The following is a 22,759-nucleotide window of genomic DNA, read 5'->3' on the forward strand; positions in this document are numbered from 1 at the left end:
TGACAGTTGCCTAAGTTAGGATTTAGTATACATACATGATTTAATCAATCTTCGTTCGTTAATGATAGCCCACGTGTTCAAGTTCAGTGCTAGATGTACAATGAAATTCAGAGAAATATAAATGATCTCAAATCATCCACAATGAAAGGCAAAGCACTTGTTTGATGCTCTCAGAAATGACAATGGTTCAATCGAGAAAGGGTTTATTCCCATCAACATAGTCATTTGTATTGAACAATTGAAAGCATAATTGTGAAAGTCTGCGTTCAGCACTTGTCCTATAATTACAACACGATGAACGTCTTGGGAATGTCAATTTTATCCTACTTGTGCTTCAACTCTAGAACCCGCAAGAGGGCAGTATTGTAGAAGACGGCAAAAAGAACTCGCAAGCGGTGCTGTAATTGAATGGCTTTTTTTTCCAGATTCCGCCCAACACACCGAGTTCCGTCACGCTGCAACAGACACCCGGTGAAGACGGCAAGGTGAGATAAATGTCCATCACATCAACACATTCATTTTAGACGCATAATTATGCAATTTTATTACTGGCAGTATCTTCAAACTATACTGCAAACGGTTATGAAGAATAGTACTGATAAAATACATGTTTTAGCGCTCATCTGAATATTCTTCGTATATCAAATCGCCTCTCAAGTAAACCAATACTAAGACTGGCCTATTTACAATAACTTGTTTTACATATAATTTAGCATACGACTGATCAGGCGGGTGTGACCGGTCAACAGGGGATGCTTACTCCTCCTGGGCACCTAATCCCGCCTCTCGTGCGCCCAGGGCTCCGTGTTCGCCCGACCCTTCATTTGTATTCTTATTTATTAAACTTTTTCCTTTGTCCTGAGGAAGGGAAAAGTATTATAGTAAATCGTACATTAAGTAACATCTCAAAGGTACCACTCATAGTCCATTGAACGTTTCATGTCATACAACTATTCAAAAGAATTGCGGCGTTCTTTCCGCACACAGAGCGGAGCATCTGACACTCGTACACTGACGTGCAAAGCCGCAATCTCCGTGCTACGAAGGATATAAATCCACCAGCTTTCCTGTTCACACGAAGCGAAATCTCCCACGAAAATATCCGCACGACAGATAATTAATAACTTCTTACAAAACAACAATGTTACGTTTTTTTTGAATTACAGATCACGGAATATAGGTTAAGCTGGAAAAAGCAATCGACATTAGCACGAGACTCTCAATGACGACAGTCGCAAAAATAAATAACAAGAATTGTAAAAGGGGTGACGAGGGCTACGCGAAATATTCTAATTTGTAGCACTTCGTCAAGGTCTCGTACATCATCATTATCAAAGGGGAATTCATTATCACTAATCATTAATGCTACCGGAAGTCCGTTAACACTGTTTTCAAATTGGTTTCATTATTATGGTACAGGTACTTCTTTCTTACAAAGGTCTAGATTTAGAAAGTAACTAGCTACAGATCCGTAACTCTCTGGAAATATATTGGGACAGATCAGAGAGCTACAGATCCTCCGCTGGTGGACTGTTAGTCCCCGAGGGTCTCTACAGCCCAGTAGCCAAGTACTTCGTTACTAACTTGAAAATACGGATGTATATTTAATTGCTGTGATAAAATTTAGAAATTCATTTCCAAATTAAGGAGTATCTCCCTCATGCATAGCTCTTATCCTTAGACAAATTTGACTCCACATTTTGACACTCTGTTTTTCCCTAACATAGCTCTAGCAAGTTTATCGTTATTTCGGATTTCAAAAATTTCGGTTGATCATCACTGAAAAGACATTATTTGTCGAAATGCGCATCTGGTGCATCAAAATTGGTACCGTATAAGTTTTACATCCACCCCTATAAAACAGATCAGAGAGCTACAGATCCACCCCTATAAAACAGACCAGAGAGCTACAGATCCAACTCTATAAAACAGACCAGAGAGCTACAGATCCAACTCTATAAAAACCTTCGATATTTTAGTTCACCTGAATCACTCACTGACGGGTGTATATTGCAATATTTGCGATTGGTGTTATATAATACCTGTACTTCATTTTTATGCCCCCCTTTGAAAAAGAGGGGGCATATTGTTTTGCAACTGTCGGTCGGTCGGTCTGTCGGTCTGTAGACCACATGTTGTCCGCTCAATATCTTGAGAACCATTCACTTGATGATAATGATATTTTATATGTGGGTTGGTTATGAGTGGAAGATTATCCCTATTGTTTCTCAGATCAAAAGGTCAAAGGTCAAGAGTCAATCTACTCTGGACATAGGAATATAATGTCCGCTCAATATCTCGAGAACCCTTTGCTTGAAAGACATCAAACTTGGCACACTGGTACATCCTAAGGAGTAAATGACTCCTATTGATTTTGAGGTCATATGGTCAAAGGTCAAGGGTCAAACTGGGCATAGGAATATACTGACCATTCAATGTCTAGAGAATCCTTTGCTTGACAGACATCAAACTTGGTACACCAGTACATCTTCAGAAGAAGATGACCCCTATTGATTTTGAGGTCACATGGTCAAAGGTCAAACTGGGCATATGAATATACTGTCCGTTCAATATCTTGAGAACCCTTTGCTTGACAGACATCAAACTTGGTACACTAGTACGTCTTCAGGAGAAGATGACCCCTATTGATTTTGAGGTCACATGGTCAAAGGTCAAGAGTCAAACTGGACATAGGAATATACTGTCCGTTCAATATATTGAGAACCTTTTACTTGACAGACATCGAACTTAGTACATTGGTACATCTTCAGAAGAGGATGACCCATATTGATTTTGAGGTCAAAAATCAATAGTTGAACTGGACATAGTAATATTTTGTCTCCTATATTTTAAGAATTATTTGCTTGATTGACACGTACCAAACTTGGTACACTGGTACAGCATAAGGAGTAGATGACCCCTATTAAATTTTAGGTCACATGGTCAATTCACTCTTGACATAGGAAGATATTGCCTGCTCAATATTTTGAATTGATGATAATACTATCAATTAAATGAGGTGTGTATAACCCTTTTCAATTTTGCACCATGGGGGGCATAAGTGTTTTACAAACATCTCTTGTTGTTATACACCTTCATTTTTGTTTTCATATATAAAACTAATACAACTTAGAACCAACATTTTAACTGTTAAATCATCTCTCACATTCGTGATCTATTGACCGGTCATCGGTTTACGAACTGTTGATCGGGCAATAGTCTGCTCCATTTCTATTGGCTACGCAAGTCACGCGATTCTCGACCCGCTGCTTTGATTACGTAATGGCGAGGCTCACTGATTTGACAGATGATTGAATATGACGAAAAACAAAAACATGAAAAAAAAAAATACAATTATTGACTATCAATTAGGATATTGGGTATGCTCTCTTTTAAACTAGTGGATACGTTGATAAATTTTCGTTATCACTCTGAATTGTTAAAATTTGAAGACAACAAACCATGTGTATCTAATAAAAACCTAAAAATGAAGGTGTATAACAAAACAGTTATAGACTGTGTCCTCGGACAACAGCTGTTTTGTTTGACCCTCAAACGGATTTGTTGTCCGTAGCCTACGGCTTCAGGCAACAGATCCATTTTAGGGTCAAACAAAACAGCTGTTGTACTCGAACCCAGTCAATAACTGTATCATGTAATATCGTATAATTTCATTGTATAATTTCCCTCTATACTGTAACATTGGTCATTTGTATTGCATATTTTCCATTGTATTGTATATAATTTGTCATTTTTATTGTATTCGAGGGATTGTTTATTTTTATTGTGATGAAGGATTTCATTCGTCAAGTTTAGCACGTATCGTATTGAAAATGAGTAAAGATGTTCCGGTTGCTCAACAACAAGATAAACTGGTCCTCTCTTTCGGTGCAGGATTAGTTAAACCAGGGACCTATAATATAGGTCCCTGGTTAAACACGAAGTCGATGAGCGAGGAAAAGTTCAGTAGAATCTACATGTAGTTTAAAACAATATAGCCCATGGCTCGATGTTCGATCCATGATTTAAACCAATGAAATTCTTTGCCGTTTAACAAAGCAATACTGCTTATTTGATCACAATATAATTTTTCTAAGTGATAGTGAAGCGGTTACGACACACGCTTCGTAACCAGGATTGATACCCAGTGGTGAGACACAATTACTACCGCCCGGCATTAGAATTGGTAATCACGGAACTTTCGGATGAGACCTTGAAATTGAGGTCACCAGGGGCGGATCCAGGATTTGCTGTTAGAGGGGGCGCAACTTTATGAGGCTGGGGGCCTGGATTTTACAGATTTTATAGGGCTTGAAATATGTCTCCTATGTAGTCATTTTTACTATTTTCTGTCATTTTTAATGAGGTGAAATTAATAAAATGACGCAAAATTTAAGGGTTTTTGAAAAAAATGTAAGTTCTCCCAATAAAAGTAATTCAGTATATCAAAAGATTTTGACATTTATTTCTCTGAGAGTGGAAGAAATTATTGCTTCTTTTATCGTTTACATTTTTTAAAAACAAGAGTCAAATTTGAAAATTTTAGAGGGGGCGCGCGCCGGCTGCGCCTCCCTTTAAATCCACCACTGGTCACGTGTCTCTCGGAGTTGTTCCGTTAAAAATCTCACTGCTATTGCCCTTAGCGCCACGTATAAGTAAGAATTTATCACCAAGGCCTATTAATGCTTATATTCTTATTTCGACGTAAAACAAAAAATATAATTAAAAGTATTAATCGAGAAATCACGGAATCTGGCAAGTACGTTTACATACAATTATCATTTAAAGCGGGAAAGAGATGCAACTTTTCGTATTTCAAAATTCAGCATTTACTCGATTAAGAATTTACCCCGATCAGGGTATAAAAATATAATCCACCCCGGACTTTAACCAAATCTCGATATATCTCCAACCTGATGATGATAAGCGGCAACTGACTGTCGGATTTATGAGGCTGTCATCAACACACAAGGGATAAAATTGTAGTTTCGTTCACTCTCTGCCCCCATTAGAACTTATTTTCTCATAATTCATATCCAGTCGTACATAAGACGTATGTAGTGTGGATGTATGAATAGATGTAGCGCGAGATCGCTTCTTCTGTACAAGGTCGTCTATCAGGTTTTTGTTTTTTTTCCAATAAAGGATTTTTTGGAATGACAGCTTTGAACACATCTTCGCTAGCCAAGGGTTTACGATCCGTTCCGCTTCTCTACAACGAGAGAAGCGGAGCGGATCGTAAATCCGATGCTTTGAACATGGAATGACACTAAACATAAATTCTAGCTAATGACGGGGACACAAACCAAAAACAATTTTTGGATAATGGACGTAGGATGCCTTGAGGAAAGTTTATTGTCTCTATTTGACGGAATTTTAACTCGTACACGTCCGTCATCTTTTGTTGTGGAAATCGCTCGTTACTGCATGGTCGTAAATATCTTGACAATGATTGCAACAAAAATATTTCTGATTCTCATTTGATGTTCAAATCAATATAGAATGGTCAACAATGACAAGCATGCGTAAAAGTATAACTTCAGTCGAAATATTCGCTTTTCCGAAGGAAGAAGAAAAAGGTTGTGAACTGGTAATAACCAATCATTTGTGGTATTTATCAAAGTACCATTACAGAGAAAATTAAAATTTAATAAAAAAAAAAATAAATAAATAAATAACCCCCCCCCCCTCAAAACAACAACCCAAAAAGGTCAAATCATTTCTCTCTTCACACGAAAGTCGTGACGTCTGATTTAACAAGTGTGACTTTTTGCTCCTGCAGAATAGCGTGACAGGGGACTGCTACTGACACACGTGTTTCCAATACGAGGTTATTTTCAATGAAGGTATTCAGATTGGCTTCAGACGAAGTCGACTTCTGCAGATTGGCAACATGACGGGTCATCATTATTAAAGACGTTTCTCTCGTGCCAGGAAAAGCTTTTTTTATTATTTTATTTTTACCTTTTCGTGACTTCCGAGCTCAGACTCGAGTCTAGCGATATGCAAATGACCTGTCTCAGCTCCATCTGTTCATTTATTCAATGTGGTTCCAAAGGTTTCAAATTAAGACACCATGCTCTAAATATTGCTGAGAGTATGGACTCATATGTTGTGAATCTAACATGTTACTTATTTTGTATTAAAAACAAAAAAACAGCGATTTTAAAGGATGCATTTCCCTTCTTTGAACACGAGCTCTATCAAACAATTTAATATTTCATCTATTTCCCTCAATACATTTTAAAGTGCTAAACTGACAGTAATACAGCTAAACAGTAGAACTGACGAGTAGTTAATTAATTCAGTGTATTTCTTTTACGAAGAGCAAGTTCTAAGTTTACAAGCAGACCGTATTACCGATGTCCCCGTGTACAGAATGAGAAGTATAATCCAAAGTTGAAATCAGAGAACACGACACGCTGTAAACCAAGAACGTAAAATAAATAAAATCATACCCTGTGTGATAGCTTTAGTTTAATTTAGTGTTCCATTATCGGAGAGAAGAGTCTACCATCTACTACAATAACTGTCAGTCGTGAGATCCGTCCAAGACACACCATTAGATGATTTTGAAAATTAGACAGAAAATGGACCATGACAGAACTAGACCCACACCAGTATATGTAAACACTGTTAAAGGGGTATAAATTGTATATACACGACATAAAAGTTACTCCTTTTACCTAATCAAGATTTAGGGTTCACGGAGGGTATGACCGGTCAACAGGGGATGTTTACTTCTCCTAGGCACCTGATCCCGCCTCTGGTATATCTGGGGATCTGTGTTTGACACACTCTTAATTTTGTATTCCTTAGAGGAGTGATAAGATTGATCACTTTTCGTCATCTTCGCTTTTTCATGCTGCGTGTAATTCAATACTTCATTCTTAAAGACTAATTAGTAATACATCTTTCATTAATAAGTGTGAAAATTTTACTTCAGTTCAATTTTCTCAGAATAAAGGGGTTAAAACATATTTTCTAGAATGATAAATTTTCTTTTACATTGTGCACATCTAAAGAACTTCTACCATAATTACAAAAATACATAAACGTAAACAATATCGAAACTTTGATATCGCAGAACAGCCTTTTCAGTCAACGATCGAGGGCTTTGTAAGAACGCGTAATTAGTTTGGGAGTGACGATGTACGGTGACGTCAAAGGAGAAGTTCTTTCATAATTTTCGGTATCAGGTAACGGGGAACATAATTGATTTAGACTGTTTTTGAAATGTCTTTTTGAAATATAAACTTATGTTTATTAACATATGTATATACAGTTACTAGAGCCAAGTAGAGATTTGAGACTGTAAAACAGATTATTGACGTTAATGTGGAATGAGAAAAGAAAAGACGGGGACTATGACCTTTCAAGTAAATATATGACCTGCAGACAGATGTCAAACTTGTGTAATTCAACGACTTATCTACCTTTTCTTGTTATTCTCTAGTTAGATCGGGTATGTATTTAAACTTCAATTAACCATGCATGACCAGGACAGTGTCATCATTTCTTTACCATGTTTGATATAAATATGTACAGAACACCAAAAGCTGATCGGTATAGAGACCGCCACGGTGGCCAGAGGTTAGAGCGTTCCACTCGCATGCAGAACCCGGCATCATGTGTGAATGGGGCAGGCGCACTTGTTTCATCAACCGGGTCAAGCCGGTTGATACATGTACCTCCGGAAGCGGGAAAGTAACTTGTTTCAAGTATTTTTAAGTCGCCGGTCGACCGGAAAGTAGCCCGGATCGACCGTTGAATTTAGATCGGGCACATGGAAAACAATATGGCGGAAATAGAGATAAACATTTTCTTGCTCATTATTTATCCATTTTTCATCCATTAAAAGAGTTGAAATTTCAATTAGCATAGAGTAGTGAGGTAAGAGGTAAGTTTTTTGACATTTTTGTTTCCAAATGCCGGATGATACGATCAACACCGCTTCTCTGTGGAAGTTACAGCCCAGTCTGCAGTGTTTGTGAACAAAATGTTTGAATAGAAAACTGATTATCAATTATGGTTTTTCAACTGACATCGGTTACATTTTATGAAAACTGTTTTGCAGATGTTCTTTGACAAATACATAATTTTTGTTTTTACATTTTGATATATGATTTCCCACTCGTTTCGCAAGACAAACCGGGTCAAAAAGTCATGTGAAAAAAGTGAACCGGGTCGTCGCCCGGATTTCTGAAACAAGTGCGACCAATGTCACGGGTCCTCGGAGATGACCTTAAAAACGGATGTCCCGTGTCACAGTAGGTGTGGTACGCTATAGAATCCTCACTACTCAATGGCCGTTTAAGCTCCAAGCATAGGCCTAAATTTGAATCTAGACAGTATGAGTGAAAAATTCTCGAGAGAGACGTTAAGCAAGATACAATCAATCAATCGGTATATGCAAGTGGTCGCATTTGGTGTGATTTTTCATCACTTGATTGCGAAAAGACACCAAAGGGTGAAGCAGGGGCCATACTTTTGTAATGTTCTTGTTACCATGAAATGTACAGTTCGCAGTGGTCGGATGATTATCAATTATTTGATTATCTGGGAAATCGACCCCCCCCCCCCCAAAAAAAAACAAAAACAAAAAACCCCCCAAAAACCCGACATTAAAAGAAATACTTGGGAATGGATGATTTTCCGATAGGAGACATGTATATATGTTAACACGGGTGATCGTCGCGTTTGACGTCACACTTCACTGCGTTCGAGGTCTGGATAAAACTGCGATAATAATTACAAATCAGGTACATTGTATATGTACATTTAAACAATACATTCAGACTCGCTGTACATATTATGGTAAACTCTGGACATTTTAAAAACATTTGTTGTAGAATTAGCTAACTTTATGTAACTTGAGTGGAACTCTTTTTTGATCGGTCACCATCGTGTTTGTATTAATCATAAGCAGATTCAGAAATACACGTACAATTTTATGTGTGCAAAACTATTAAACCAATTACAAACTTTTTTAAAAAATCGATAGCTATATATATATAATCGATGTAGAATAACAATATTGAAAATCAAAATGTGCTCACTAATAATCTGTAGTAGCGATATAATTTGCATTTTCCCATCCTTTTCTAATTTAGCCATGTGGCGTGGATTATCAACTGAAAACACACCTCGCAGAAAGCTTGGATGCTAAAGCAGAAAAATTGTGAGTAGTGAATGGTTTACACTTTATAGTTTTAGACTCATCAGAGCTTTTCTGATCATTTTGAAACTTTCCGTTGTCTGTTGTTGTCGTAAACTTTTCACATTTTAATCTTCTTCTCCAGAACCACAAGGCTAATTTCAATCAAACTTAGCACAAATCATCCTTAGGTGAAAAGGATTCAAGTTTCTGTAAATGAGGGACAACGCCCTTCTCCAAGGGAAGATAATAGCGAAATAGTGAAAATACACTGACAAATTTTAAAATCTTCTTCTCTAGAACCACTGGGCCAAGAAAGCTTCCTGACACAGTGCGAATTTGTGTTTGTTAAAATCATGACCTTAAGGTGTATCGTGGGGCCATAATAGTGGATTAAAGTTTTACATGCGAATATACAAGAAAAAAAAATCTTTAATCATTTTCTCAAGAACCAATGGACCAGACAACTTCAATGCAGATGTAAGTTTGTTGAAATAATGGTCCCGGGGTAGGGTGGAGTCACAAATGGGGATCAAAGTTTTACATGCGAATATATATGGAAAATCTTTATAAAAACTTCTCAAGAACCAATGGTCCTGAAAAGTTGAAATTTATTTGGCAGTAAAAACCATAGCCCCCGGGGGTATTTTTGGTCCACAATATGTAATCAAAGTTTTACATGCGAATATAAAGGAAATATTGTTTAAAAATATTTGTCTCAAGAACCACTGAGTCAGACAAGTTCAAATTTACATGGAAGCTCTTTGACCTAATGCAGATTCAAGTTGGTAAGAATCATGGCCCCCGGAGGTAGGACGGGGCCACATTTGAGGATCAAAGTTTTACATGCGAATATATAGGGGTAATCTTTAAAAATCTTCTTCTCAAGAACCACTGCTCAGAAAAAAAAATCAAATTTACATGGCAGCTTTCTGACCTAATGCAGATTCAAGTTTATTAAAAACATGGCCCCGGTATTGGGGTCAGAATAGGGAAACAAAGTTTTACATGCAAATATATAGGGAATATCTTTAAATATAGGCCAAGGTGACACAGGTGAGCGATGTGGCCCATGGGCCTCTTGTTAAAAATAATGTTTATGTACCTAGAAATTCAATATCAATTGTCTTTCAGATCCACCGTTAGAATGGCTATCCGTAAATTGACGTATGCCCCTAACGATGTGCGCGCTCCTCCCCCGAAAGCGGAAATCAACAAAAATGGTATCAAACTGGAAGCCTCTTTGGAAAAGGAAGTAAGGAACTATTCATAAAAGATGACACACTGAGTAGAAATTGTAACTAATCCCGGTTTAAATGATAAGTCATAACAGACAGGGGTACCTGTAAAGTGCGAAACGAAACGAAATCTACCGAAACGAAACGAAACTCACTGAAACGAAACGAACCCTGCCGAAACGAAACGAAACAGATTGTATAACCCAACTCTTTTAATCATAATAATTCAAAATGATATCTTAGGCCCCTGTGAAAGTTACCACATGTAAATAAAATTCGCCTCTCCTTTGATGCAGGCTTTCGGCTTGATCATTTTATTTATATGTGGTAACTTTCACAGGGGCCTAAAATACCATTTTTAATTATTATAATTAAAAGAGTTGGGTTATACAATCTGTTTCGTTTCGTTTCGGTAGATTTCGTTCCGTTTCGGTAGATTTCGTTTCGTTTCGCACATTACAGGTACCCTAACAGGCAGTGCTCTAGCACTGGAATTGCTCACCCATGTAGAGGTAGGATTATATGTGCCTAAGAGGAGTAAGCATCCCTTGTCGACCCACCGTGAGCCCTATATCTTGATAAGGTAAATGTAGTAATCCCTTGTCAAAATTAATGTGCCAAGAACGGCCTAACAATCGGTATGTGACCAAAACCATCAAAAGTGATAAATATGTGTTTGCCAGTGCACTCTGGATAAATTTCTTCCTTCAATTAATTAATGAAAGCGTCTTTTATGCAAGGAAGAATCGTCTACCTTTATATTACTTTAATCTGACGTCACAATGTTTAAATAACTTATCTAATTCTCAATTTAGAATGTATATTGAGATTACAAATGAAATCTCCTGTAAAATAACGGCGTTGTAGAGATCGTATTAAAAGTTTCCGTGAAAGGTAAAAGGTCTCCATATTTGAGACCGCACTGGAAGCCGTGTGCTCATGCAATGACAGGTTCCGGTAAAATGGAAGCTGTAAACAGCAATATTTAGACTCGTTAGGTTTAGTTCTCCTTCTAAACTAATTAAAATGGAATTAATGGCGGGCCAGTTGTGAAGGCAACTTTTCCGTTGTGTATTAAAATGATATGTGACGTGATTTTAGCAAATCGTAATGAGCGCAATTTTCATTTTGCTACATTGCGGATACATAGGACACATCTATCGTTAAATCCGGTCCGTAGGACACCACTGTTTTAACGATAGAACCTTCTACCTAATCTAAATGTGAAAGTACAGAACGTATATAAAGATGGCGATGGTGATTATTTATCGCAGAAGTTACTACATGTATTTCAAGACCTTAGTGTGGTTTCACTGATAGACGTCTAAGGAGCGAGCTTTGAAACATTTATAGATTTATTTTTACTCAATGCATAGCAAACAATGAGTTCTCACAATATGAAAAATGAACACTATTGGAATAACGAAAGTTTAAAAATAATGCATAGTGAAACAAGGTGGGCTTCATTTTAATTCTTGTTATCAGAATATCATTATTGCACTCCACAAAGTATGAAAATAGTTACAATGCAAACTTAATTAATTCTTGAAGGTTGAGAGGTTCTGGAAATTTAATATTTGTTCATTAGGTGATTTAATTGAAAAAAAGGCAACAATATTAAGGTGCAATATTCATATCTTGTGTATAGTATAGAAATATTGCTTCCATTGATAACATTACTATGAGTGACCTTGATAACATTACTATGAGTGACCTTGATAACATTACTATGAGTGACTTTGATACCATAATATTAACATTCACTGAATCTTCTCTTAGATTTCTTTTGAAATTGACATTGCTTTCACCAAAGACAATGAATGCATGTGTCTTGCAAACTACTAGTAGTTCTATTCGGTGTTTTAGTATGATCTGTCCGTGTAATCAACACCAAATATGGAGCAACGTCAAGGTAAAAGAGTGCAACGAATTGGTCAACGATATGATAGTTTAGTACTTATATGTAAATCAAGTTAATTTTTTAAATGCATAAAAATATAAATATAAACAATGAAATGTCTTTCTTTCTTGTTTTATCGGGTGATGAAGGTAGCAATCACTGCAGAAAAAAATGCATAACCCGCTAACGGGGTTTATGATTTTTTTCTGCAATACAATAATGGTGGCGTAATGGTGACGTCACCGTTTTGCATAGGGAGGACTTCTGATTTCATTCTCGATCCCGACGCCTCCTCAAACTTATTAGTAAGACGTTTCACAGAAGTAGTGACTGTTCCTTCGCTATGTGCCTGGACTTTGAAGGGAGAGTCTATGATCTTACATGTAAAAACGGAGGTCATGGTAGACATTAGCACGATAGATGATCCCCGCTGCTACGTCCTTGACCTCCATCACTCACTCACTCACTGACTGGATACTGTTAGTGATTGTTATCACATCAGTGCCACTATGATATCCCTCCATGTCACACGGTCTTTGGCTCCATGCAGAGGTCAAACTCTGTGACACTTCACTTAAAGCTGATGACGTCAGAGTCAAAATCTGTGACACTTCACGTAAAGCTGGTGACGTCTCTATATGAGTGAAGAATTCTCGAATGAGACATAAAACAACATGCATACAAATGAACAAGTATTAAAGCGGTAAAATTAATCAAGAAATGATCAGTGCATGACATCAGAGAAAATATTAATACAGATAAACCATCGAAGTATTTTCTTTAATTGATGATCACGAAACTATTCAAGCAAACAAACTCCAATACTTTTTCAATGTTTATAGCTAATCTGATGCTTTGATTTTTATGAATATCTATAAAAAACGAGAAAAGATAGAATTACAGCAGAAATAACTGCATGGTGCTTTTAAGGAATGTCAACTTCATTGTGTATGAGAGGCATCGACAACAGATTTACGATAAAACAGAACATCCATTAATATCCTATTGGGTACAAAGAAATCTGTACTTTTCTCGTTTAAACATGTACGTACATCTATTTATTGACTATCGATCTTTCCATCTTTTCTATATACACGCATAATTTGTCAGGTCTCAGTATCATAAGTATAAAAAGAATTTCATTTCTATGATGGATAGACATGTATAGGTCATAGTGTGTTGAATGCTCTAGATTTCTTTGTATCCTATAGAATATTAATGGATGTTATATTTTAAACATATTTCATCGTAAACGTGTACTGAAAGCTATTATTGATAATATATATTGCCATTTCAAAATACATTTTGATAGTGGTATTTTCCTTGTTTATATTTTTGCTTGGTTTGTTTTTTGTTGTTGCTGCAGTGTGTTGTGTGTGTTTGGTTTGTATTTGTGTTTGATGTATGTGTGTTTTGGTGTGTGTATGTTTTGGTGTGTGTGTGTGTATGTGTGTGTTTGTTTTTGTTGTTGTTGCTACAGTGTGCTGTTTGTGTTTGTTTACGACATTAAAAAAATTCCAAAATCCCCGAACAAATTAATTCTTAAGCCATGATGTATATGGGTACACTTATATCAGCGGTGATTTGTAGTAATCTAGTGAACGAAATAATAGACACTAGAGTACCGGCAATGCAAGGTGAAGATAGCGAACAGTGATCAATCTTATAACTCCTATAAGCAATACAAAGTAGATAGTTGGGCAAACACGGACCCCTGGACACGCCAGAGGTGGGATCAGGTGCCTAGGAGGAGTAAGCATCCCCTGTTGACCGGTCACACCCGCCGTGAGCCCTATATCCTGATCAGGTAAACAAAATTATCCGCAGTCAAAATCTGTGTGCGAAGAATGGCTTAACAATCGGTATGGAACACGTCAGACAGCACAATTCGTGCCCATGGGAATTCCAACAGACTGTTGGAAGACCTGATCACCAAAGACCACGAAGAAATTGTCAATGAGGAACTCACGAGGAACGCACGCCCATACCAGCGTCAGTAATAGATCTACATGCTGATCCATACGTATGTTTTAAAAATTGCTTTTCTTTCATTTTCCTATTAGAAATATTACCATGGAGAAAGTGTTGCAGCTCAGATTTCAATAGACAACACGTCCAGTAAAACCATAAAGAAGATTAAGCTGTCCGGTAATTTTGTGTTGTTCTTAATCACCTTATTTAAAAGATATTGTGCCATAAGAGTAATGTGCTAAGATTGTAGAGAGATAGTTTTTACAATAATCCGCTAAATATTCCCGGCGTTAAAATTACCCGGTATGCGGTGTCTTTGTGGATCTCTGTCTGTCTGCTATACTCTGTAATGTTCCAGTTGGAGAAGGTTTCTTGTCAAAATCTACATGATGTGGTTTGATGATACGTAAACATACATTGTTTTTAAGTTGTGCAGAAGACCATGGTAACCCTACACGTGTTATGTGAAGAAGAACAAGAGCTGAGGTTCCCCGACCAAAATTTCCAGTTAGTATAACTCTCTACCTCACCTTGTGTTGTCTCTGTGTCACGAACTCATTCAGAAAGATTCTCAGTGTTTATCCCAATCAAAACCAACTTAAGCAGAATCTAATAGATAAAAAAGCCGGCGAACCATTACAACTATAGTAATGAACAGTGTAGGAATTGAAGTACTTATTAACTAGGAAAAAAAATATCACAGCAATCAAAATTTGCCACAAATCCGGGGAACAATTTTCGTGGTTGCCAGCTTTGAAATTATAATAATGATAATATCCTTTATTTATACAGGATTTCACAATTAGCTATATAAACTAGTTTACATTGTGGTCCTGTCTATAACTTATATCACAAAGCATGGAAATATCACAATGTATATACATACAGATATAAAATGAAAAGAGACAATAAACACACGAGTATTATTGAGGATCAAAGTAATGTTTTAGATAGGCTGATTTAAAAGATGTGGTAGTTGTGCATTTCCTTATAAAATCTGATAATGAGTTCCATAAAATTGCTGCTGAAATGATAAAAGATCTTCTAAAATATTCTGTTTTGGTTCTTGTAACACAAATAAAATCAGTAGAGCTCTGTCTCGTATTTCTTATGTTCACCTCATTCACAAATCTAAAAACATGAAAATACTCTGGAGTCATATGATGTAAAACTTTAAACATTAGAATAATTTTTCGATAAATAAAATAGTCAATCAAAGGCATCCATCTCAAATTTGATAGCATGCAAGAAGTTGACACTGAATGAGGTACTTTGCTATGTAAAATGATCCTTGCTACCCTCTTTTGTAATTTAAAAAGCCTATCAATATTTGTCTTGTTCTTTGTGTCCTGCCATACTGTACAACAATAATTAAAATGAGGAAAAGCAATAGTATTGTAAATTTTGAGTAGTGCCTCCTTTGACATAAAAGTACTCAATCTCCTTAAAACACATAGTTTCTGACTTAGTTTTTTACAAAAGGCACCTGTGTGATAAGACCACGTAAGACATTCATCGATGTAAACACCTAAAAGTTTGGCACATTCCACATTTTCTATAAAAATTTCACCAACATTAATACAAAGGTTTATGTGACGTTCCTATTAAAAAAAGATTGTATTTTCTTTAAATTTATTATCAATTTGTTCTTGTGCATCCATTCCATAGAATTCATAAGATCATCCTTTAACATTTTTTTCAATCACATCTAAAGATTTATCGGAAACATCTTGCGTGGAATCATCCGCATATATATTGACTGATTGTCAAGATTGTCTTGTATGGATATGTTATCGCGGATATAAATCTGTACTTTAAAAATGTTACGCTGTATACATTGTGTGTATTTTGATGAGATTTCAACTTCGCGAGCTATCAACGAAAATTGGTCCCTCGGGAAATACAACGATGCCACTGTAGGTTGCAATTTGAAAACGTATTGAACTACAAGATAAAAAGGTGCCACTTATTCGACTGAAAGGTCTAGAAAGATCTGCCATATACTGATTTAGTCACCTTTCAGTAACCGCTCAGTCACCTTTCCGTAACTGCTCAGTCACCTTTCAATAACCGCTCAGTCACCTTTCAGTAACCGCTCAGTCACCTATCAGTAACCGTTCAGTCACCTTTCAGTAACCGTCCAATTACCTTTCAGTAACCGCTCAGTCACCTTTCAGTAACCGCTCAGTCACCTTTCCGTAACTGCTCAGTCACCTTTCAATAACCGCTCAGTCACCTTTCAGTAACCGCTCAGTCACCTTTCAGTAACCGCTCAGTCACCTATCAGTAACCGTTCAGTCACCTTTCAGTAACCGTCCAATTACCTTTCAGTAACCGCTCAGTCACCTTTCAGTAACCGCTCAGTCACCTTTCCGTAACTGCTCAGTCACCTTTCAATAACCGCTCAGTCACCTTTCAGTAACCGCTCAGTCACCTATCAGTAACCGTTCAGTCACCTTTCAGTAACCGTCCAATTACCTTTCAGTAACCGCTCAGTCACCTTTCAGTAACCACTCAGTCACCTTTCAGTAACCGTCCAATTACCTTTCAGTAACCGCTCAGTCACCTTTCAGTAACCGCTCAGTCACCTTTCCGTAACTGCTCAGTCACCTTTCAATAACCGCTCAGTCACCTTTCAGTAACCGCTCAGTCACCTATCAGTAACCGTTCAGTCACCTTTCAGTAACCGTCCAATTACCTTTCAGTAACCGCTCAGTCACCTTTCAGTAACCACTCAGTCACCTTTCAGTAACCGTTTAGTCACATTTCAGTAACTGTTCAGTCACCTTTCCGTTTACTGAATGGCACAACTTCATCCTGTGAACATGACTAGAAATGTACCCGTTATTACTGCTTTGTAGAGAAGGGTTCCCAATCAGGGCAGGTCAGACGGGATTCTTTAAGACGTACCACATGATGCCGCTTCTGGAGAACAACAGAGACAAACGGGGACTGGCACTGGATGGCAAACTGAAGCACGAGGATACTAATTTGGCATGTTCAACAAAGTAGGTCAAAGTTCAAATTCTATATCTTAAATTGATATGTTCAATAAAGGAAGTCAAAATTCATAAACTTCTATTACTTTTCAAATACAATCCTTTCACAAAAGCATAAGCAAAATCAAGTGCAGTCAAAATTTTATTGACTGTTCGGGGGGGGGGGGGGATTGGAGTCATCAGAATTCCTTTTTATATCGACACAATACAATACAGCGTATCATGGGGTCAAATGCTGTCTGACGTGTTTCATACCGATTGTTAGGCCGTTCTTAGCACACTGATTTTTTAAATTACGGATTACTCCGTTTACCCGATCAAGACATAGGGCTCACGGTGGATGTGACCGGTCAACAGGGGATATTTACTCCTCCTAGGCGCCTGATCCTACCTCTGATATGTTTAGGGGTCTGTGTTTGCCCAAATCTTTATTTTGTATTCCTTATAGGAGTTATGAGATTGATCACTCTTTGTTATATTCTTAAGGAGAAACATAACCTAGTTGTCTCTCACAGGAAGCTGTTTGAAGCTAGAACAGAATAGGAGTAATCCCAACTGTCGGAGAATTGAGAAGAGTATTGAAACTTAACCTTTGGACCAATTTCTGATTCAGCACATGAAAAGATAGTTTGTGGATTAATCAACATACCATGCTAATTCATGATAGAGCTGCATGATAGAATGGTGTAAGGCACAACAACATGCATGGTAAAACTTCTTATAACAGAATATGTCACAGGTACTGAATAAACATCCATATAATCATAACATGGATTTCATGATACTTTAGAGATGAAAAAGTGAACATAACAAACAGTGATCAATCTCATAACTCCTATAAAGAATACAAAATCAAGAGTAGTGCAAACATGGACCCCTAGACATACCAGACGTAATATCAGGTGTCTAGGAGGAGTAAGCATTCCTTGGTGACCGGTCACACACGCCGTGAGCTCTCTATGATTCGTACCTTTTCCCATTTTAAGTACGTCATGTCATGCATTATACAAGAAAAATATATCATAATCGCATTACACACGGGGTCCAAATTTTAAAACAAACTCTTACTTTATACACATACACGGGATATCTAATTAGATTGTCTATGCGCTCAATAGTAGGAGAATGTGATTTTACTGTTGAATTGTGAATATTAACAGGATGTCGGAGAGCCTTCAGAAGGAGAACGCAGGAATCATCGTGTCTTACAAGGTTGTCATCAAACTGATATTCGGATTTGGAACTAGGTAAGAGAGACGCAAACTACCTGTTTTAAACTCTGCAAATATTTGGTTCATAAGTGACATACATATTCATGGTGGTAGTAGTTTTTATATTGGCTCTGATGGTACATGTAACTGATGCCCTCGCAAAACATCCCAAGAGTGGAGGATCACAATTTTCCAGTCTTACTTTTTCGTATCTCGATTAATCTATTTTGATAAATGTTTTGATTCTTAAAAGCCGAAATCTTATCTTGCAGCCTAAAAGTAAAAATCGATATACTGAATAAGCCACTCTTCTTGTATAAACATTTCTGGTGTGTTTCAGTGACCTGATTTTGGAACTGCCGTTTACCTTGACACACCCAATGCCAGAACACGCATCTAGAACCACCAGCTGCCGAGAATCACTGGGGGACGATGCGGTGTTTAATAGGTAGCTCTCTTTATTACAGCCCCCCCCCCCCCCCCCCCGCAAACAGTTTGTGGCGGTATACAGGAATCAGAATGTCCACCTGTCCGTCCTGCTCGCTATTTCTTTCCGTGTCATGACCTTGAACACAAGGAAGTCAATGGCATACTTGGCACAAACGTTGCTCTTGGTCAGGTGGTGTACAGTAACCCTTAAGATATCTTGGGCAAGGTTAAGGGCAATTAAAAGTTTCACGATCAAGTTTTTGCCCAGCCTTTGTGTAACGATTCTGACAAAGTGCCAATTGGTCAAAAAGTAGATCACTTGTTGGCGAAAACTGACATTAAATGATCAAACAAATATTGTTTACAATTAGATACTGTGGCTAGGTCATTCATAAATTGAAAAAAACTAGAAAATCGTCCTTGATACAAGGGTTTTTATGACGAGATGCTGTATGACCCTGATCTTAAGTAGTATTACCTACATACAAGTCAAGGTCAGTTGGATTAATAATTGTTCAGTATATATATATATATATATATATATATATATATATTAAATTTGCGTATAGTGTATCAATTAGTCCTGTTAGGAGAATCAAGGTAACATATATGAATATTTTATTACATTTGGAACAAGAAACAACATTTAAGAAGACTGTTTTACGAAAACTATTACCCCTGGAGAAGGGGTTCCTCTAAAATGTTCTTCGAATGATGTGTTTTCTATCTACAATGGTAATGCAGTATCCACCTCTGTGTAAATGTTAATCAGGGTGATGTCTCATTATGACGGTTTTTACAGCGATGAAATGGTGGAGGACGACTTGGTGTTTCAGGAGTTCAACAGAGCGCCAATTGCCAAACCGGAGTGTTTTAAGGAAACTGAAACGTCGGAAGAAAAAAATGACGAATGATTAAAAAAAACTTCCTCGGATTAAATTAATAGTATATTTTCTATGTTTTGTGTATATCTAAAACTTGCTATGTTTGTTGTAATGATGACATTGAAAGGTGAATGACAACAGGAGGAGTTCGTATAGTGTTTTTGATGTCCCGCTATACACACAAGAAACTTTACATCAACGAATATATTTACTCCAAGAATGTAGTAGTAGATGGCAATAAAAATGGACGCTTGAACTGAAAAGTTCTCCTTTGTGATTTTCAGACCTTGAAAAGGGAGTACGATTTGACGAAAGTTCAGAGAAATCTCGTAAGAGTTATGTTCCGTTATCTCACCGCTATACCCCTACGTCAACACGTCCTGCCGAAGTATTGTCAAATGGTCTACGTATATTTTTTAAATCTATGTAATAAAATGAAGTAAAATTCTAGATATTGTTGCTTTTTGAGGAATTTAACAGTCCTGAATGTTCAGGAGAACGTGATTTTTAATAAGTCATGTTTCTTTACTTCCCGAAAATGAAGCCAAGCCATGAACTAGATACCCTAGACCCCTGATTCGGGGGCCCAATTGTTCATTGTGGACTTTCCATATAGTTTGGACAATGAGATTCAGTTTTGATAGAAGCCTGCCTTTACAGTGTTAATTTTTCAGTTTAGTTTCAATGTATTTGGTGTCCTGGACATTAAAAGGTGCATTTTAAAGAACCAATGCATTGTAACTAAACTTGTATGAACCACCCAGTTCCACCCCAAATCCAGAACTCTGGCCAAGGGATAATGAATTCCACAATAAAGGTAGCTGCTTATTCATAATGCACACAGTTGGTTTCCTTAATACACAGTTTGTAAACTGGATACACAGTTTATTTTTTGGATACACAGTTTGTTTGTTGGATACACTGTTTGTTTGTTGGATACACAGTTTGCTGGATACACAGTTTGTTTGTTGCATACACAGTTTGTTTGTTGGATACACAGTTTGTTTACTGGATACACAGTTTGTTTCCTGGATACACAGTTTGTTTGCTGGATACACAGTTTTTGGATACACAGTTTGTTTGTTGGATACACTGTTTGTTTGTTGGATACACTTTGTTTGTTGGATACACTGTTTGTTTGTTGGATACACAGTTTGTTTGCTGGATACATAGTTTGTTTGTTGGATACACAGTTTGTTTGCTGGATACACAGTTTGTTGGATGCACAGTTTGTTGGATACACTGTTTGTTTACTGGATACACAGTTTGTTGGATACACAGTTTGTTTGTTGGATACATTGTTTTTGGATACACAGTTTGCTAGATACACAGTATGTTGCATACACAGTTTCTTGGATACACTGCTTGTTGGATGCACAGTTTGTTTGTTGGATGCACAGTTTGTTTGTTGGATACACAGTTTGTTGGATACACAGTTCGTTGGATACACTGTTTGTTGGATACACTGTTTGTTTGTTGGATACACTGTGTGTTTGCTGGATACACAGTGTGTTTGCTGGATACACAGTTTGTTTGTAGGATACACAGTTTGCTGGATACACAGTTTCTTTGTTGGATACACAGTTTGTTTGCTGGATACACAGTTTTTGGATACACAGTTTGCTGGATACACAGTTTGTAAACTGGATACACAGTTTATTTTTTAGATACACAGTTTGTTTGTTGGATACACAGTTTGTTTGCTGGATACACAGTTTTTGGATACACAGTTTGTTTGTTGGATACACTGTTTGTTTGTTGGATACACAGTTTGTTTGTTAAATACACAGTTTGTTTGTTGGATACACTGTTTGTTTGTTGGATACACAGTTTGTTTACTGGATACACAGTTTGTTTGCTGGATACACAGTTTGTTTGTTGGATACACAGTTTGTTTGCTGGATACACAGTTTGTTTGTTGGATGCAGTTTGTTGGATACACTGTTTGTTTACTGGATACACAGTTTGTTTGTTGGATACAGTTTGTTTCTTGGATACACTGGTTTTGGATACACAGTTTGCTGGATACACAGTTTGTTTGTTGCACACACAGTTTCTTGGATACACTGTTGTTGGATGCACAGTTTGTTTGTTGGATACACAGTTTGTTTGTTGGATACACAGTTTGTTGGATACACAGTTTGTTGGATACACAGTTTGTTAAATACACAGTTTGTTTGTTGAATACACAGTTTGCTAGCCGGATACACAGTTTGCTTGCCGGATACACAGTATTTGGATACACAATTTGTTGGATACAGTTTGTTTGTTGGATACACAGTTTGTTGGATACACTGTGTGTTTGTTGGATACACTGTGTGTTTGCTGGATACACAGTTTGTTTGCTGAATACACAATTTTTGTGCTGGATACACTTTTTGTTTGTTGGATACACAGTTTGTTGGATACACAATTTGTTTGCTGGATACACAGTTTGTTTGCTGAATACACATTTTGTTTGCTGAATACACATTTTGTTTGCTGGATACAGTTTGTTTGTTTGATATCCCGGAATAAAAATGAGAGATCGCTGCCGTTAAGGGATAATGAATTGCACAATTTCGGTAGAGGTGTTCTTACTAATTCTAAATGCAGTGTTTGCTGGACATACCGGAGTTAAGAAGAGTAATCACTGTGGCTCTCTTCACCTCTTCTTATAAAGGTGTAACATAAATTTCATGGTCTCAGCCCCTCCCATTGGTTCAAACATGAATTGACTATATAGAATTTGAAAACGTTCAGATGTGACAAAACAATGTAATATAATATACCCAGGTGAGCTAAAAATAAAAGGACGATAACGTTTACCTGTAAAGAACAAATGCAGCTGCAAGGTGCCTGATGCTTTTGTAAATAACCCGAAGTAATTTAATGCGTTCAGCAGCCGCATTTCCTTCATCTTTGCTTGTTTTAAAGGCAACGAAATATCAAAAATCTTTTTTCTTTTAAAATTCCTGTAAATAATGTTTC

General features: G+C 37.1%; 2 protein-coding genes across 3 annotated transcripts in view; one reads left to right on the plus strand and one right to left on the minus strand.

Moving 5' to 3' along the window:
- The window catches only part of LOC125660403 (beta-arrestin-1-like), a 42,957-nt gene extending 22,718 nt beyond the window's left edge, over positions 1-20,239 (plus strand). For both annotated transcript variants that reach the window (XM_048892219.2, XM_056150493.1), the window contains 9 exons: positions 426-485; positions 9,114-9,181; positions 10,292-10,412; positions 14,359-14,443; positions 14,695-14,773; positions 17,128-17,274; positions 18,426-18,512; positions 18,817-18,924; positions 19,708-20,239. In XM_048892219.2, the coding sequence (XP_048748176.1) occupies positions 426-485; positions 9,114-9,181; positions 10,292-10,412; positions 14,359-14,443; positions 14,695-14,773; positions 17,128-17,274; positions 18,426-18,512; positions 18,817-18,924; positions 19,708-19,819 (867 nt within the window). In that variant the 3' untranslated portion in view covers positions 19,820-20,239. The remainder of the gene's footprint in view (positions 1-425; positions 486-9,113; positions 9,182-10,291; positions 10,413-14,358; positions 14,444-14,694; positions 14,774-17,127; positions 17,275-18,425; positions 18,513-18,816; positions 18,925-19,707) is intronic.
- Positions 20,240-20,642: 403 nt separating this feature from the next.
- On the minus strand, positions 20,643-22,262 carry LOC125658544 (uncharacterized). The gene is made up of 2 exons (XM_048889824.2): positions 21,629-22,262; positions 20,643-21,412 (listed from the first exon to the last, which is right to left on the minus strand). The coding sequence occupies exons 1-2, from the start codon at positions 22,260-22,262 to the stop codon at positions 20,643-20,645; spliced, it is 1,404 nt and encodes a 467-aa protein (XP_048745781.2).
- Between the last annotated feature and the right edge of the window lie 497 nt (positions 22,263-22,759).

This window comes from Ostrea edulis, chromosome 9, assembly GCF_947568905.1.
Source record: "Ostrea edulis chromosome 9, xbOstEdul1.1, whole genome shotgun sequence".
Classification (NCBI taxonomy): domain Eukaryota; kingdom Metazoa; phylum Mollusca; class Bivalvia; order Ostreida; family Ostreidae; genus Ostrea; species Ostrea edulis.